Here is a 17479-nt window from a genome sequence, read left to right as displayed (position 1 = left end):
ATTTACATTAGTGTTAATATTCTGTAACTTAAGCACGGAGTTGGTGCCTAACTTTAGGTGACTTATATATATTATAGGTGCTCTGTGTCTATGCACCTACTTTGTGTTTATAACCTAGGAGATTTTATAGAATCCTACTTGAGTATGGAACAGTGTTTTATGTGCTCAAGTCCATGACAAAATTGTGCCCAAAGGGTCTAAGGAAGGAACTTGAGCTACTGTTAAGATGGGGTATTTTACTGTTAACCCAAATTAATAGTAGCTAGGTCTCATTGTGTAAAATGGGACCTGTGCTAAAATAGCACCTCTGGATTACAAGACTGGTGCTCTAACCACTAGGCTACTGCCACTCCACTTGACAGTAGAAAAAGACCCAGGGTCAGAGCAAGGGTCTTACTACTACTACTACTACTACTACTTAACATTTCTAGAGCGCTACTAGGGTTACGCAGCGCTGTACAATTTAACAAAGAGAGACAGTCCCTGCTCAAAGAGCTTACAATTTAATAGACAAGTGAACGGTCGGTCCGATAGGGGCAGTCAAATTGGGGCAGTCTGGATTCACTGAACGGTAAGGGTTAGGTGCCGAACGCAGCATTGAAGAGGTGGGCTTTAAGCAAAGACTTGAAGACGGGCAGGGAGGGGGCTTGGCGTAAGGGTTCAGGAAGGTTGTTCCAAGCATAGGGTGAGGCGAGGCAGAATGAGCGGAGCCTGGAGTTGGCGGTGGTGGAGAAGGGTACTGAGAGGAGGGATTTATCCTGTGAACGGAGGTTACGGGCGGGAACGTAAGGGGAAATGAGGGTAGAGAGGTAGTGAGGGGCAGCAGACTGAGTGCATTTGTAGGTAAGAAGGAGAAGCTTGAATTGAATGCGGTATCCGATCGGAAGCCAGTGAAGTGACCTGAGGAGAGGGGTGATATGAGTATATCGGTTCTGGCGGAATATGAGACGTGCAGCAGAGTTCTGAACAGACTGAAGGGGGGATAGATGGCTAAGTGGGAGGCCGGTGAGGAGTAAGTTGCAGTAGTCCAGGCGAGAGGTAATGAGAGCGTGGACGAGAGTTCGGGTGGTGTGTTCAGAGAGGAAAGGGCGAATTTTGCTGATGTTAAAGAGGAAGAAGCAACAGGTCTTGGCTATCTGCTGGATATGCGCAGAGAAGGAGAGAGAGGAGTCAAAGATGACTCCGAGGTTGCGGGCAGATGAGACGGGGAGGATGAGGGTGTTATCAACTGAGATAGAAAGTGGAGGAAGAGGAGAAGTGGGTTTTGGTGGAAAGACGATAAGCTCGGTCTTGGACATGTTCAGTTTCAGGTGGCGGTTGGACATCCAGGCAGCAATGTCGGATAAGCAGGCCGATACCTTTGCCTGGGTCTCCGCGGTGATGTCTGGTGTGGAGAGATACAGTTGGGTGTCATCAGCATAGAGATGATACTGGAAACCATGAGATGAGATCAGGGAGCCCAGGGAAGAGGTGTAGATTGAGAAGAGAAGGGGTCCAAGGACCGATCCCTGGGGAACACCAACAGATAAGGGGATGGGGGTGGAGGAAGATCCATGAGAGTGAACTTTGAAGGTGCGGTGGGAGAGATAGGAGGAGAACCAGGAGAGGACAGAGCCCTGGAACCCAAATGAGGACAGTGTGGCAAGAAGTAAGTCATGATTGACAGTGTCAAAAGCGGCGGATAGATCCAGGAGGATGAGGATGGAGTAGTGGCCTCTGGATTTGGCAAGGAACAGGTCATTACAGACTTTAGAAAGTGCTGTTTCTGTCGAGTGAAGAGGGCGAAATCCGGATTGAAGTGGATCAAGGATGGCATGAGAGGAGAGAAAATCAAGGCAGCGGCTGTGGACTGCGCGCTCAAGTGTCTTGGAGAGGAAGGGTAGGAGGGAGATGGGGCGGTAGTTGGAGGGACAGGTAGGGTCTAGTGATGGTTTTTTGAGGAGTGGCGTGACTACAGCATGCTTGAAGGTGTCGGGGACAGTTGCAGTGGAGAGAGAGAGGTTGAGGATATGACAGATGGAGGGGGTGATAGTAGGAGAGATGGTGTTAAGTAAGTTGGTGGGAATGGGATCAGAGGAACAAGTGGTGCATTTTGAGGAGGAAAGAAGGCAGGCGGTTTCCTCCTCGGAGATATCAGGAAAGGAGGAGAAGGAGGTCTGGGTTGGTTGGTTGAGGGAGAGGGTTGAAGGGTGAAGAGGAGGAGGTGGCTTGGTAGTGAACTCAAGGTTGATCTTTTGCACCTTGTCGCGGAAGTAGTCAGCCAGTGATTGAGGAGAGAGTGACGGGGGGGTGGGAGCGGAGGGCACTTTGAGGAGGGAGTTAAGGGTGGCGAAGAGACGACGAGGGTTAGAGCTGAGAGAATTAGTCAATTGGGTGTAATAGTCCTGTTTGGCAAGGAATAGTGAGGACTGGAAGGAGGATAGCATGAATTTGTAGTGAAGGAAATCTGAATGGGTGCGAGATTTCCTCCAGAGGCGTTCAGCAGATCGGGCGCAGGAGCGAAGGTAACGGATGCAAGGGGTCAGCCAGGGCTGGGGATTAGTACGCCTTGTGGGACGGGAGGTGGATGGTGCAAGGGTGTCCAGAGCAGAGGAGAGAGTGGCATTGTAAGCGGAGACAGCCTCGTCAACAGACTCGGAGGACATGATGGAGGGGAGGAGATTAGAAATACTAGATGATAAGGTGGGAGGGTCAATAATCTGGAGATTCCTGGAAGTAGTGGTTAATGTTGGGCGGGGCTGAGGGGGAGGGTGAAGAAGTGTGAAGGTGATCAGGTGATGATCAGAGACAGGAAGAGCTGAGGTGTGGAAATTGGAGGGTGAGCCGGAAGAGGAGAGGACGAGGTCAAGGCAATGGCCATCACGGTGAGTAGGGGTGGTGGAACATAGCTGGAGGTTGAAGGAGGATGTTAGAGTGAGGAACTTAGAAGCGTGAGAGTTGGACAGGTCATCAACGTGTATGTTGAAGTCTCCGAGAATGATGGATGGAGATGAGGGTTCAAGAAAAACAGAAAGCCAGGCATCGAAGTCGGTGAGGAAGGAAGGGAGGGATTTATCAGGGGGGCGGTAAATGACTGCCACTCTGAGTGGCAACGGGTAGAATAGACGGATGGAGTGGACTTCAAAGGATGAGAAGCAGTGAGACTGTGGTAGGAGGAGGGGTTGGAAGCTACAGGAGGGCGAGAGTAGTAACCCGACGCCTCCTCCGCGGCCAACTAGGCGGGGAGTATGGGAGAAGAGATAGCCTCCATGGCATAGAGCCGCAACTGAGGCAGAGTCGTCAGGGGAGAGCCAGGTTTCAGTTAGGGCAAGCAGGTGAAGGGAATGAGAGATGAAGAGATCGTGGGTGAAGGGAAGTTTGTTGCAGACCGAGTGGGCATTCCACAGTGCACATGAGAAGGGGAGGGAAGAGGGGGGGAGGAGGGGAATAGATATGAGATTGGAGACATCCCGGAAACGTTTGCATGGATAGGACGAGGACAGGTGTGGGGGACCTGGATTGGGATTGATGTCTCCTGCGGATAGCAGGAGGAGGAGCAAGAGAGTGCGGAGGAGGGTGGGGGAGGTAGGGCGACGAAGGCGACGAAGACGGGATGCGCTTAGGAGGAATGGGGATGGGTTAATGGCAGGAAGGAAGTGTTGAAGGTTGAGAGCTAGGAAGGAGGAGGGGGACAGGAGAGATGGTGAGGTGGTGAGGGACGGGGGCAAAACTTAGGCAAACCTTGTGCCTCCTTTAGATAACTTTAAGACTGCACAACTCCCCCCCCCCCCCCCCCCCATGGATGATGTCACAATATACATACCTTTCAAATCGACACCTTCAGAAATCACCAATGTGATAAAAAACAGCCTAAGCATAATGGGTTCCTGGGCAACGACATTCAAAAGTAGAACTCAACAAAGAAAAAACACACTGCCTCATTCTTTCATCCCAACATTTCACAAACCACCCCACAGCCATACGCACCCCGGAACACACTCTTCTGATCTCAAATAACCTGAAAATCCTCGGCATTATTATTGACAGCAACCTAACACTAGAGAACCAAGCCACTGCCATTACAAAGCAAAATGTTCCACAGAATGTGGAAACTCAAACAGGTAAAACAGTTCTTCCCGAGGGAAACTTTTTGCAACATGGTTCAAACAATGGTACTATTAGAAACACAATTGAATCAGCCAGAATGTGCTTAATTCTTCACTTCCCAAGTTGTAAAAACCTGAAGTATAAATCAACATACACACCAAGTTTTTCCTACGTATGCACACAGCTCTGGAATACACTACCAAAGCGCCTGAAATCCACAAATAATCATCTTGAATTCCGAAAAAACCTAAAGACTCACCTTTTCAAGAAGGCATACCCCACAGATCTGACATAAATACCGAATAATGTAATATGGCAATTTAATCAGGAAATGGACAGTACTCAACCCCGACACATGATCACTCCCTAGCATTTCGACTGAGATGAACCACCCCAACCTATTTACTGATATTTTTTTTACTGTATTTGTTCACACCGGAGTCTGTAACCACCTCTCTGGAACTATGTAAGCCACTTTGAGCCTACTAATAAGTGGGAAAAGGTGGGATACAAATGTAATAAATTAAATAAATACGTTTTGATAAAATAACCCACGTTGATAACTTCCCCCCTGAAATTGACAAAAAATTTAAATTTGTGAGCAGTAGCACTAATCATTATGACTCTAACTCTGGCAGCTGTCCATTTGAGCATTTTCCTTATATTCATTACTCAATTATCTTAAAACAAACCCCCAAAATAATCTAAAAGGTAGAGCAATTGCATTAATCTGCCTCAAGATATGTTACTTAAATTTGGAGGGGATAAAAGTTGGCAAAGAGGAACATATATTAGAATTTTACCATATAGGTTCTTAGCTGCAACCTGTTTGTTTTATGTAGAGTTTTATTTAAAGTACCTAAATATTGCCTTCAGTTAAGGGTATTAAATGTTTTCCTTGCTGGGTGTTCATTGAAGTAAAAATGGGCTGATTTTATAGCCATTTGTTCTGCTGTTATTGCTGATAATACTAACATCCTAAACTTTTGGGCTGTCTGGCTTTTTCAAATCTGATTAAACTCAAGTTAATCTTTGCTCATCTTTGGAATGCTTTTCTCAAATGAAAGACTAGTTCATTATTTTGTAGAGTCCAGGTTAATCTTTTCCGATGTGATGTCAGAGTGTATACTCTAGAATATAGACATGCATGTTTATATGCTTCTGCTTTAGATAAATTATTGAAATTAGACACACTTTTTAAAATAATAGTTTTCATTATATTTACTACTCTTAATGTTGTGTGTTGAATCTTTGAAGATTTATTGCTGACTGCTTGCCATTTGTGTGAAGTCTAATGATTAGATAAACATTTTCTGTTACTTATGCATAATTTTCTTCAGTTCTCTTCATATAATAGTTCTATTAAAAGTGAGACTCTGTTAGTCACTGTTGTTCTGGCTATACAGATTTGGTGTGCATCCATTCTGCATGATTTATGTTTTAACTATGCATTACAAGATCTTTATGGTAATCCAAGAACAATAGAAAAAAAAAAGTCAACCCAGTTGAATTCCTCTCTTACATTCCACATTTTCTTGGAGCAGGCATGTTGGCAAGTATTTCTGATTGTAACAACTGTTGGTCATATTTGCTAGTAAGATGGTTTTCTACAATTCTTCTCCCAACAAGGCCATTCCCAGGTAGGTGGGAAAGATCCTTCAGCAAAGTTAAAACAGCAAAGAAAGTTAACATTTTATTGCCTATCTGGAGTGTGTACCAGAGCATAAATGCAGTTTCCGTACGTCTGCTGTATTAATTTTGTGTCTGTTCAGAAGGAGGAAGGCTTCAGTAATATTGATAATCCATAATATGGATTCTTTTCTGTAGTAATAGAAGATCTTATTTTTTTTTTTCATATAGTACAAAAAGGGACAGTAAATTGTTTTTAGACTTACAGTGGAAGAGTCTATAGTCATAGTGCATTATGATTCTGAGTATACCTAACACAGGCTGGCATAGATCTTTGTTAGACTACTTAATAGGGCACTAGACTGAAAATCAAGACGCGCACGCTGGTGCCTCAGTTCCACTGATATTTTGATTTATAGCTTTTGCAAATCAAAGCCATATTTCCCATAAAGTAAAATGTTGTATACTCAAAATTGAAATGAAATCCACTTTTTTCCATGTAAAAAGCATTTTTTAAGAGTTAAAAAATCAGATATGTTGGGAGATGATTAAAATGTTTTATTGCTCTGAATTTTACACATGGAAATGAAATTAAACTGGGCAGCCACCTCAAAACGTTTATTTTAAGGAAAAAGTTGTTACATGCCATCAGTGATTATCAATATTTCTATTCCAAGAAATCTTTATGTAGCAACTATCAGAAATGTAATGCTTGAGTTAATTTGACTCATGGGTATTTAACAGCTGAAATCACTATGTGCATTCAAGCTATGACTATAGAATAATTTTCTTTAATACAGATCTAGTTTGGTTGGTTAGCAGTTACATAGAAGGGAAGGTACACCCATATATCTAGACTTCTGCATTTGTTTTACCTGTTATATTTTTATGCATTCTTCTTCTTTTTCTTTTTTTGTTCTTTGATTTAAGAATTCAGGTACAGCTCAAGTTTTTAGCTTAGTTGCTGAACGCAGAAAGAAATTTCAGGAAATCATCAATCGGAATACCAGCGAAGCAAACCAAGTAGTTAGGTCAAAAACATCTTTAATGAAATGGTCAGCACCAGGTTCGACTCCACAATTAACTACTGTCATTCTGGAAGTCAAAGAAAGCATGTTGTCCCTACTTGTGAAGCTACACCACAAACTCTCAGGAAAACAAAATTCATACTACCCTCCCTGGGTGGATGATCCAGAGGTTTTGATCCAGCCTGACGTGCATAAGTACTCACATGGTGATGGAACGTCAGCAGTAGAAAGAATATTGTTAAAAGCTGCAGCACAGAACAGAATGAACAAGTACAACATTGAGGACATCTGCAGTAAGGCAGCTCCTCCTGTTCCACCAAAGAAGACAAGCCCTGCAGAAAAAATAACTTTGGACAAAGAAGAAAGGTAAACATATTTCTATTTAAAACAAAAATTTTGGGCATATCTGTGCACACTTAAATGAACTGTAATAATTTTTCTTTGAATGTTTGAATGCATAAAAAAGAATAAGTGATCATGGTGGATCATGCATTAGTATTTTTACTTTTATGGTGAGTGACGCAACTTGAAAGCAGTGAAGCATCTGTTCAGCCACCAAATTACATGGGTCCCAAGAAGCGTCTTCTAAAATTAGCTGACAGTTCTGAGCAGCAGATTGTGTACAACAAGATGTGATGCTCATCATACTGAATGATGAGACCAAAGTCAGGATATTCAGATGTCAATATCTACCTATGTATTTCTTTGAATACAGATAGAATAGGCTACATTGGAAACAGATTTAAGGGCTTTTATTTTGAGCACTGGAAATATGCCAAGAGCAGGAAAAGATTGCAGAACATGAATATTTTTGATTTAATATATCAGATGAAATGTAATGTAACTTCCTTTCCTTTGGTCTAGTCATGGTAGTCTGGCTAAGTGAGATTGTGTTCCTTTTCCTACCACTGATGGAGACAGAGAGCTGAAACTTTCAGTGACATCCCTGGGATATAGGCTGATGCTCTGCTGGAACTTTTAAGTATGTCAGTACCAAAGCAGCGTAAGGTCCTGTGAGCCACCCCAAAGTCCCACCTGCCACTTCTGATTTTCCCTCTAACAGGTAAGCGCAGCCACCTGAACTTTCAGGGAACTGAGGGTTAGCCGTTGATGAAATCCGCTCTACAAGAAATAAGGCACAGCTGGGACCTGTGCTCACCATGGAGAAAGAGCGCTCTGCGCACCAGTGTTCATACTTTCATGAGCCAAACGTAGGCCAGAGGACTTACTGGACATCATCACAGATGAGAGCCTTCTTCCCTTAAGGCTCTGCCTCTTAAGGGTTAAACCATAATCCAGAAGAGATCTGGATCCTCCATGAGAGGAGGCCTCACCACCTGGAAAGTGCCAGGGGCGCCTACAAGCTAGCACACCAAGTCCGTGTACCAAGGCCTTTGAAGCCGATCCGTGGCCATCAGGAGCATCAGAAAGGGTTGCCGGGCTGCTCTGTGCATCACCCTCTCTATAAGGGGCCAAAGAGGACATGTGTAGAGCAGCTCTTGCTGAGGCCACTTTAGCAGGAGGGCATCAACCATTGGATCCAGTCTGTCTCCTGTGAGTGAAGAAGTGAGCCGCCTTGGCATTGTGGCTTGGGGCCATCAGATTGAACACTGGCCTTCCCTATCTGTCTAATATCAGTTGGAAGGCCACCAGACTGAACTCCCAGTCCCCTGGATGTAGATAAGACCCGCTGAGGAAATTTACTTCAGTGTTATCCTGGCCAGTGGTGTGAACTTTGCTTGTTCTCTACTTTGAGCGAGTCTTACCTTTGCCTGACTGGCCAAAGGCATTTTGACACATCTCAGGGAGATGGATGAGACTTTCCCAAGTCCCTGACTAACTTCTCCAGATCTTCCTTAAATTGCAAGTGATCTAAAGGGCAATGTGTTGAAGTGCATCTTAGAAAAAAGGATCCATCGACTAATAGCAGAGCCAGAACCACCTCATGGCCATGACCACTGAAGTAATTGATTTTATTTATTTATTTACTTATTTGTTGCTTTTGTATCCCACATTTTCCCACCTATTTGCAGGCTCAATGTGGCTTACACTATTCCGTAATGGCGATCGCCATTTCCGGAATTAGAAATACAAAGTGGTATTGCATTAAAGTTCATAAGTGATAGAGTAGATTAAGCAGTCAAGTATAGAGAATTCATATTCGGAATGAGAAATAAAGTGGTATTGCGTTAAAGTTCATTCGTGACAAAGTAACTGAAGCAGTCAAGAATAGAGAGTTCGGTTTTGTCCAGTTCTGGTATGAGTTTTGTTGTTTGGTATTTAGGATGGATCATTGTGGTATGCCTTATTGAACAGGTTGGTTCTTAGTGATTTTCGGAAGTTAATTAGGTCATGCATTGTTTTTATGGCATTTGGTAGTGCATTCCATAGTTGCGTGTTTATGTAGGAGAAGATGGATGCATATGTTAATTTATATTTTAGTCCTTTGCATTTGGGGTAGTGGCGATTCAGGAATGTGCGTGCTGACCTTTTTTGTGTTCCCGATTGGTAAGTCTATGAGGACTGACATATAGACCGGGGCCTCGCCGTGAATGATTTTATGAACCAGGGTGCAAATTTTGAACATAATACGTTCTTTAAGTGGGCGCCAGTGTAGTTTTTCTCTTAGGGGTTTGGCGCTTTTGTATTTCATTTTTCCAAATATGAGTCTGGCTGCTGTGTTTTGGGCAGTTTGGAGTTTCTTAATGATTTGTTCTTTGCATCTGGCATAGATTGCATTGCAGTAATCTAGGTGGCTTAGCACCATTGATTGTACCAGTCTACGGAATACTTCCCTTGGGAAGAAAGGTTTTACTCTTTTGAGTTTCCACATTGAATGGAACATTTTCTTTGTTGTATTTTTCGCATGGTTTTCTAGTGTGAGATTTCGGTCAATTGTGACTCCGAGAATTTTCAGGCTATCTGAAACAGGAAGGGTATAGTTTGGGGTGTTTGTAGTGGCGGGTTTGTTTGTTTTATATTGTGATGACAGGATGAGACATTGTGTTTTTTTCTGTGTTGAGTTTTAATTGAAATACATCCGCCCATGAATTCATGATTTGGAGGCAGTGTTTGATTTCATTTGTGATTTCTGTTGGATCATGTTTGAACGGGATGTAGATTGTGACATCATCTGCATAGATGTAGTGATTGATGGGGAAGAAATGCCATTTGAGTTGTATCTGTCAGGAAGACCACACAGGATTCCAAACTCATCACCTCCAGGGAATCAGGGAGCTACTGGACTCATCACAACAAAGCTTGGGCCACATAACTGCCACAGATGGCAGCCTGCAGCCCTGCCACAATTGAAGATAAGGCTTGTGTAAGAAGGTAATCCACCTTCCTTTCATGTGTTTCCTTAAGTGTGGAGTCTCCCTCCACAGGGATTGTGGTGGTGTTGGTCATACCCATGATAAGGTTGTCTACCTTGGGGACCCGTTAATATTTGCCACTATCCTCAAGTGGTAGGGGTTAGAGCCTCTTGAGGGTCTTTGCTCCCCCATAAGGTTCCCTCTGGGGTCTCACATTCCACCAACCTCATACATGTGACTGCTCTTTGGATAAGAAATGCTTTGTGGGGAGGGGGGAAGGAACAGCCCAGCTAAGCCAAGCCTTCTAGGAGTGAGTTCCTTTCTTCCAGCTCCGATGTGGAGACAGCTGCAATGCCTCCCAGACCATCAGTGAGGCTAGGGAGCTCTTCCATCCTAAATGGCCAAATAACCAGGAAGTGTGCTGCCTTCTCCACCTGGTGCAGATCTGGGTCTGAACATACATCAGATGCAGGATCTTCCAGTAGGAAGGATGCATCCAGCTTAAATCCACTTTGAGCCACTTAGCCTGGCTGGGTGCAGTCCCTAAGGGCCCTTCACCTATGGCCCCCTCCCCTAAATGCTTAAGAGCGGCATTGTCCTGTGTGAGGGCCTTCTTAAGAAGTACCAAGCTTTGGATCTAGTCTGGAGGTGGGGCCACAAGTGGATCATATGAGAGCAGCCCCCTGCAAGATTACGCTTTCCCCAAGAACTGCTGCACCTACTTCTGCAGCACTGATGAGTGAACGGAGTAAAGAATGGCTGCCAATCCTGGTAAACCCTGGTCCTCTGGGCTAGTTAGAAGAATGACTGGAAACTAGGCTAAGGGAACCAGAAACTATCCTAAGCTGCAGGTTTCCAACTCTATGGTTGGTCTTCTCGTGGCCTGGCACTCCCTGGGCTCTCTTGGCCTCCCTGGGCTCAAAATAAAGTAAATTTGGCAAGCCTTAGATCTTCCAATTTGGGGGGGGGGGGGCTAGACTACTCAGAGCCACAGGGTTCCTCTGGAAATGGAGGGGAATGGGGACCTATACCCCCTCAGGCAAGGAAACTGAGCCTGACTGCCACCCATTTGGCTCCACTAAGTGCTGGGTGGGGGCTGAGGAACACTGTCTCAACTGGCCCTGGCTAATGGGCTTTGGGCAGGCACAAGACTGATAGTTTCAACCATTGCACTAGGCCAAAGCATCTGTTTACTGGGGAGCTAGGCCTAGAGCCTGAATAACCTTATCTGGTGGAGGTAGATAAATAATAGGAAGTTCCAGAAGAGCACTAGTCTATTTCCCAATGATGTCACTGGAAGTTTCAGTTCTCTACTTTCATCCTGCTGGTAGGAAAGGGAACATAGTCCGACTTGTCTAGACTGGTGTGGCTGGGATGCTAAGTAATAGTAAGTTAACATCCATAATTTCCATATAAATCACACAATTACTGTATCTGTCTAAGTAGACTTTACTCTGTGCTTCATGTTTGCAATGTTAGCTCTCTGAGGAAAAGCAGACCAGATGTATTCTCACAAATGGGTGATGTCATCCGATAGAGCCCGGTGCGGATGCTGCCTAGCACATATTGCTTTAAGAAAGTTTTATCAGTCAAAGGGCAGACATTGTATTTTTACAAGAGACCCACTTATCCACGGCGGAACACATGAAGTTTTGACACTGGTGGGTGGGTCAAGTAATTGATTCTCTGGCAGAACTTCAAATCTTGTCTTCAGTTTTATCTCAAATAACAATCTGTCTGTGTGTGGTTTTCTGTTCTTCTGGGGCAGATATCCTGTTATACATGAGCAGAAGTCTGCTAGCTCAGTAGCTGGTTTGACCCCCAAGTAGTACTCAATACACCTTGCTACTGGGTGGAAGATGGTTACCCCAAGTCCACCAGCAAGCCCACTAAAGTTGACTGTTACACAAATATTGAGCTACCCGTATCCCTCTTTCCTTGCTGGACTATTTGGTGACCATCGAGCCTTTGGCATCAACTTGGTTGAATTCTGGGGAGTTGCAACCTGCTGGTTTCCACTTGGTACTCTGTGGCTTTACAACATCTTTAGCTTGCACTTCATTTGTGCCTTTGTTTCTTATAACCTCTCCTCTTGTCTGTTCTTGAAGAGGCAGCAGGGTGGTTGCTTACAGTACTGCATTTTCCTATCCATGTCATTTTGCCTTTTATACTGTATCTCACATGCTTGAATTCAAAGTACTGGTTTCATCTCTGTTGCTAGGTTTTTCTCAATATGCACTGCTCTCTCAATAAAATTGTATTTTCTGATTTTTTTTTTTTAAGCCTTCCAGCCTGGAATTTCAGATCAAAACCCCATGTCCTTGAATTTATTTTTCTATGAAATAATTCACCTTCCTGTACTTTTGAAGTCTCTCAGGCATTGAATGATTGTCTTCCTTTCCTTATTTCCTTCAGGGGAATGCATTTTGAATATGTTCGGCTTCTCTGCAAGGTTTATGTTGCAATCCTTGTATTTTATTAGCCCATTCTGAATTGCTTTAATCTGCTGTGTCCTTATGACATCATGGTCTACAGAACTGAATACAGTACTTTGAGGTCTCATCAGTGACTTGTACAGAGGCTGTTACTTTTTCCTGCTGCTGCTACATCTAGTTATGGAAGCGTGATGTTGGCTTGCCCAGTTGCTTTATTACATTGATTGGCCACTTTGGGGTGGTCTTGTTTGGTAGTTATCTTGAAACAGGTGATCCAAATGAATCTTAAATGGTACTAGGTGTTGGTGTTCCCAATATATTACACATTGCTTCCTTTTTCTCTACTGAAAGACAGTAGTGCAGTTTACAGTATGCTGCTTTCATTGTGGAGGACTATTGCTCTTGACCCTGATGCTAGAAATAACAAGCTAATCTCATTGTAGTATGTCAGCTATTTTCTTGTATATTTGGATCAGTGGCATGATTGGTACCAGTAACATAGAATTGCACAGTTAGTGCCTGATTTGTTTAAATCTGCATAGTATCTGGTTGATAATCAGCTGGCAGCGGTCAGCACTTTTAAAAACACTGACTGCTGTGGCAAAATTAGCCACGGATATTCAGTGCTGGGCCATGTCTGGGCACCGGCACTTAATATCTGGGGCAAATTTCTCATGTGCTAGCTACCAGAGCTTATGTGGGTCCCGGGCAGTATTCAACTGGAACCTTTATAAGAAACGTATGCGTGCTCCGGATGAATATCAGCCAGGACCTGCATAAGGGATTGTAGGTGCCCTTTATTCCCCCAGTTCTGATCCCACTTCCTCCCACCCATCATAGAACATCCAGAAGCCTTCCCTCCCAGCCTCTCAGAAACACATCTCCCGATCCCCCCAGACCCATGCTTAATTTGCCCATTTCACTCACGATAGCTCCCCCCCCCAGGCTTACCGAAAGTCCTTGGTGGTCCAATGGGGGTGATGAGGACAGGAGGATTGGGGGGAGAAGGAGAGGAAGATAGAGAGGGAGAGATGGCAGATTCATGGAGGATTGCTGGGGGGGGGGGGGGGGGGAGTAGAGGAACGGAAATGGAGAGATGGCAGATTCGACTGGCTGTGTATTAAAAAAAAATTGTGTAGCACACTCACATATATAGTTCGCGGGGGGGGGGGGGGGTCTCCTTGTTTGCGTATAATTTGTGCATTATATGTGTGAAAATACCCTACTTACATATGCTGTAGCACATTTAAATTATATTTAACATAAATTTGTTGGTACTTGGCTTGCTTGCAAGTTTGCTAGATTGTTAATTTTTTTGTAATTTTAAGTAATTAATTTTTTAGTAAATGCTTTTCCATTTTTGTCTTTTTGCAGTGATAGCTTTGTATTTACAAAAATGTGTTTTCAGAACCACTCTGTCGTTATATAAAGTATAACTTTCTATATTGTGCATAAGCAGTAGCTAATTAGTCACCAAATGGTCTGACTTCAGGTCTGACCTTTAGAATACTAATAAAGTTTAAAGATAAACATTGGTATCGCTAGAAGGGCTGCATAGTTTGTATGGAAAAAAATAAATTACTGACTTTCATCTTTGAATTGACTATATTTGTTCTCTTGTGATAAAGAGCATAGGAGGTAAAGAAGCTTCCAAGTCCCAAAGAAATCAAAGTAATGCTGAATACATTCCACAACAAACAAAAAAAAAGAAAAAGTCTTGTTACAAGATTGCAGTTAGTATTGTGTCTTTTGATTAGCTTGTGTACATTTCTGTAAATCAGATTTTCCAACTTAAATACCTTTAACATCTGTGATCATATTTTCAAAATGTAAAATGTAGTGCCTGAAATCATTTCAGCATGGGGCTGTTACAGTAATTTTTTTGTTAATTTTTAATATTTTACTTCTGTATCTTGTTTTATTCCTCTTTTAGTGATCCTTTTTACCAAGCTGCAATAAAAAGTGGCTTTAGCACACTCTTATGCAGGTCTTTCCCATTTTTTACTGCAACTGGAGAATGACTAGTTTTCCTCTTCTGAATTAATGACCATACACTAATTTTGCCATTATCGTGCAGACATTACAAAATTAGCATGTGAGCACTTACCAACACCTATTTTGTAGGCAGTAAGGGCTGAGGTGCTAATTCTGTACTAATCAGTGAGTGATAATGTAGATTCACTGACTGATTAGCACAGAAATTCCTACTTTCCGCCCCAGACACACTCCCGCACAGAAAAATTACAAAATATTTTTTAGCCTGTGGCTTGTGTGCACAGATCCAAAATGTACTGCAGGACGCCTGAGCACATCCTGTGGGTAAGCCATTTTAACCTGTGTTAAGCACATGGTAGCGCTTACTGCACATTAGTAAAAGGACCCCGTAGTAGAGTGCAGCAGGTTGCTTGGTTTCTCCAAATAAAATCTTCTAGGAATGTCCTGAAATGTGTGACTTTGTACCTGTACTACACTGAAACAATATTGTGTATACTGTGTACAGGAGCATATTTTTCAGGGTTGCTGTAATGTTTTTCCCCTTTGGGGAAGGGGTTGAGTGATAACCCTCACTAGCTCAAACTTGATTATTATTCAGCTAGTGTAGATTTGCATCACCACCATTTTACACATGACACTCGTTCCTTTTTTAACCTTTGTGAAATATTTTAACAAATACAAATCCTTCTAAAAGGAATATCAGTTTCTGTAGGTGATTAGTTATTTCAATGTATGAATTTTTATATCAATTGTGTGACAGTGTGGCTTATTCTAAGTCTTATACAAAAGCTCAAATATGAGAACTTTATTAAGTTGACTGGTGTGTGTACTGGAAATGTTAATAATGTTTCTAGATACTGGATTGCTAAGCTGTCAGCGTGCTGAAGGACTATTAAGCATATTTTCTATAGGTGTATCCTCTTTTTCAAAGGAATGTAGGTTGAGTCCTTTGGTCTTATAAAGTACGGTAAACATCTCTTTAAATTTGCAAATTGTATTAATATTTTGAATATAGCGTGAATGAATAACAGCAATGGATGTTACAAATGTGTTTTCTATTAATAAAATAATGACAGACAATGGATATTGGAACACTTATATGTCACATTATGTAAAGCACCCTTTCTTTCTTACCTTATGTAGGCGGCAAAAAGCCAGAGAGAGACAGCAAAAATTGCTGGCTGAATTTGCCTCAAGACAGAAGAGCTTCATGGAAACTGCAATGGATGTTGGTAGGTTTAGCATCTGCCCCAATTTCATTACTTGAAACATTTGTGTTCGATTTCATGCTGTTGGAAAATGCCATTTATGTTGTTCAAAACTGTATGAGTTAGTAATGTTAAGTGTAAAATCCTCTTGGTTTTCTTTGTAGCAGGAAAAGTTAAGATTTATTAGGTTACAAGCCACTTCATGCAAAGCACAGTGCATTTGAGACTACCAACACACACTGGCTTCAAAGTTATCTCATATTTCCACATATTTAGTTCACAACTTTGTTTATTTATTTATTTGTTGCACTTGTATCCCACATTTTCCCACCTTTTTGCAGGCTCAATGTTGCCATAATATTCTCCTTAAAAGTTACTTCTTGCAAACAGTTTATTTATTTGTTGCATTTGTATCCCACATTTTCCCACCTTTTTGCAGGCTCAATGTTGCCATAATATTCTCCTTAAAAGTTACTTCTTGCAAACAGTTTCATCAACAAAAGTTTAATGCAGGATTCTATGTAACTTAGAATAAGGGCGCACGTCTTCGTTTATTTTTCATCTAGTAGCTTGATTATTTACATTGCTGCTATCAGTGCGTAGATAATCATATTGCACTAGTGGAGGAGTGGCCTAGTGGTTAGGGTGGTGGACTTTGGTCCTGGGGAACTGAGGAACTGAGTTCGATTCCCGGCACAGGCAGCTCCTTGTGACTCTGGGCAAGTCACTTAACCCTCCATTGCCTGCCGCATTGAGCCTACCATGAGTGGGAAAGCGCGGGGTACAAATGTAATAAAAATAAATAAATAAAATAGCTCATAAAGAATGCAATGTATTAATTTTAGTTTGATTGGAAATGTAATGTTATGATGGCATAAACTTTTATTGTGTGAAAAGAAAAAAAACCCTCTTGTGGAAAAGTTGAATGTCTGTTTTACCAGTTCAAGTGTCCTGACCAATGGTGAACTGAAACAAATGAAGATATAATGCTGTTTGAAAGCAAAATACTGTCCAAAAATAATTTTGTTTGGTTATTCTTTTCTGGCTTCTCACTGAAATTGGAGGGGCATTATATACCCCCTTCATCATTTGCCCTCCCACCACATTGAACTGGTTCTTATGGTCTAGATCCCTGATGGCGAACCTATGACACGTGTAGCCATTTTCGATGACACGCGGCCGCATGTGGCCGCATACAGAGAAGCAGCGGCGTTCCTTGCTGACACCCGGGCGGATCGCCGATGCACCCCCCCAAGGTGCAGCGTGACCTCCCCCCCCCCCCCCGGTGAAATCACCCCCCCCCCCCCGGTGCATGTTTACCCGTGTGCACTCCTATTGGCTCCCTCCGAGTCCTCCGCTCGTTCCCTCCCTGCTGCTCCCTCTGCCCCGGCTCCTGCACGGCCGTTTGACCTCACTTCCGGCCGGTGGAGCAGAGAGCAGCGGAATGCCATGGGGGACGCATCTCTGAGGGCCCTGTGATCGCCATTACCAGCAACCACATAACCACAGCAACCGTCATCCAATCTACTGTTCTGGGGTGTCGTGGATTTCTAATTGACCATCATTACTGAGATAGGTGAGGGGGAGGCTGGGAGAGGCGAGGGCATGTGCTATGGGTGCCGTTTCCCGCCATTAGAAATAGCGGCAGCCATCTTAATTTACATAAGGTGGTCAGTTACTACTACTACTACTACTATTTAGCATTTCTATAGCGCTACAAGGCATACGCAGCGCTGCACAAACATAGAAAAAAGACAGTCCCTGCTCAAAGAGCTTACAATCTA

The 17479-nt window shown here is 43.1% G+C and overlaps 1 protein-coding gene across 1 annotated transcript in view; it reads left to right on the top strand.

Moving 5' to 3' along the window:
- UBR3 (ubiquitin protein ligase E3 component n-recognin 3) overlaps positions 1–17479 on the top strand; it is a 686242-nt gene that overhangs the window by 349099 nt on the left and 319664 nt on the right. The window contains 2 exon segments of the mRNA XM_030210854.1: positions 6646–7109; positions 15631–15719. Of these exon segments, the coding sequence (XP_030066714.1) occupies positions 6646–7109; positions 15631–15719 (553 nt within the window).

The sequence above is a fragment of the Microcaecilia unicolor genome, chromosome 7, assembly GCF_901765095.1.
Source record: "Microcaecilia unicolor chromosome 7, aMicUni1.1, whole genome shotgun sequence".
Lineage (NCBI taxonomy): Eukaryota > Metazoa > Chordata > Amphibia > Gymnophiona > Siphonopidae > Microcaecilia > Microcaecilia unicolor.
Note: the sequence above shows the minus strand (reverse complement) of the source record. Positions and strands in the feature narration are given on the sequence as shown.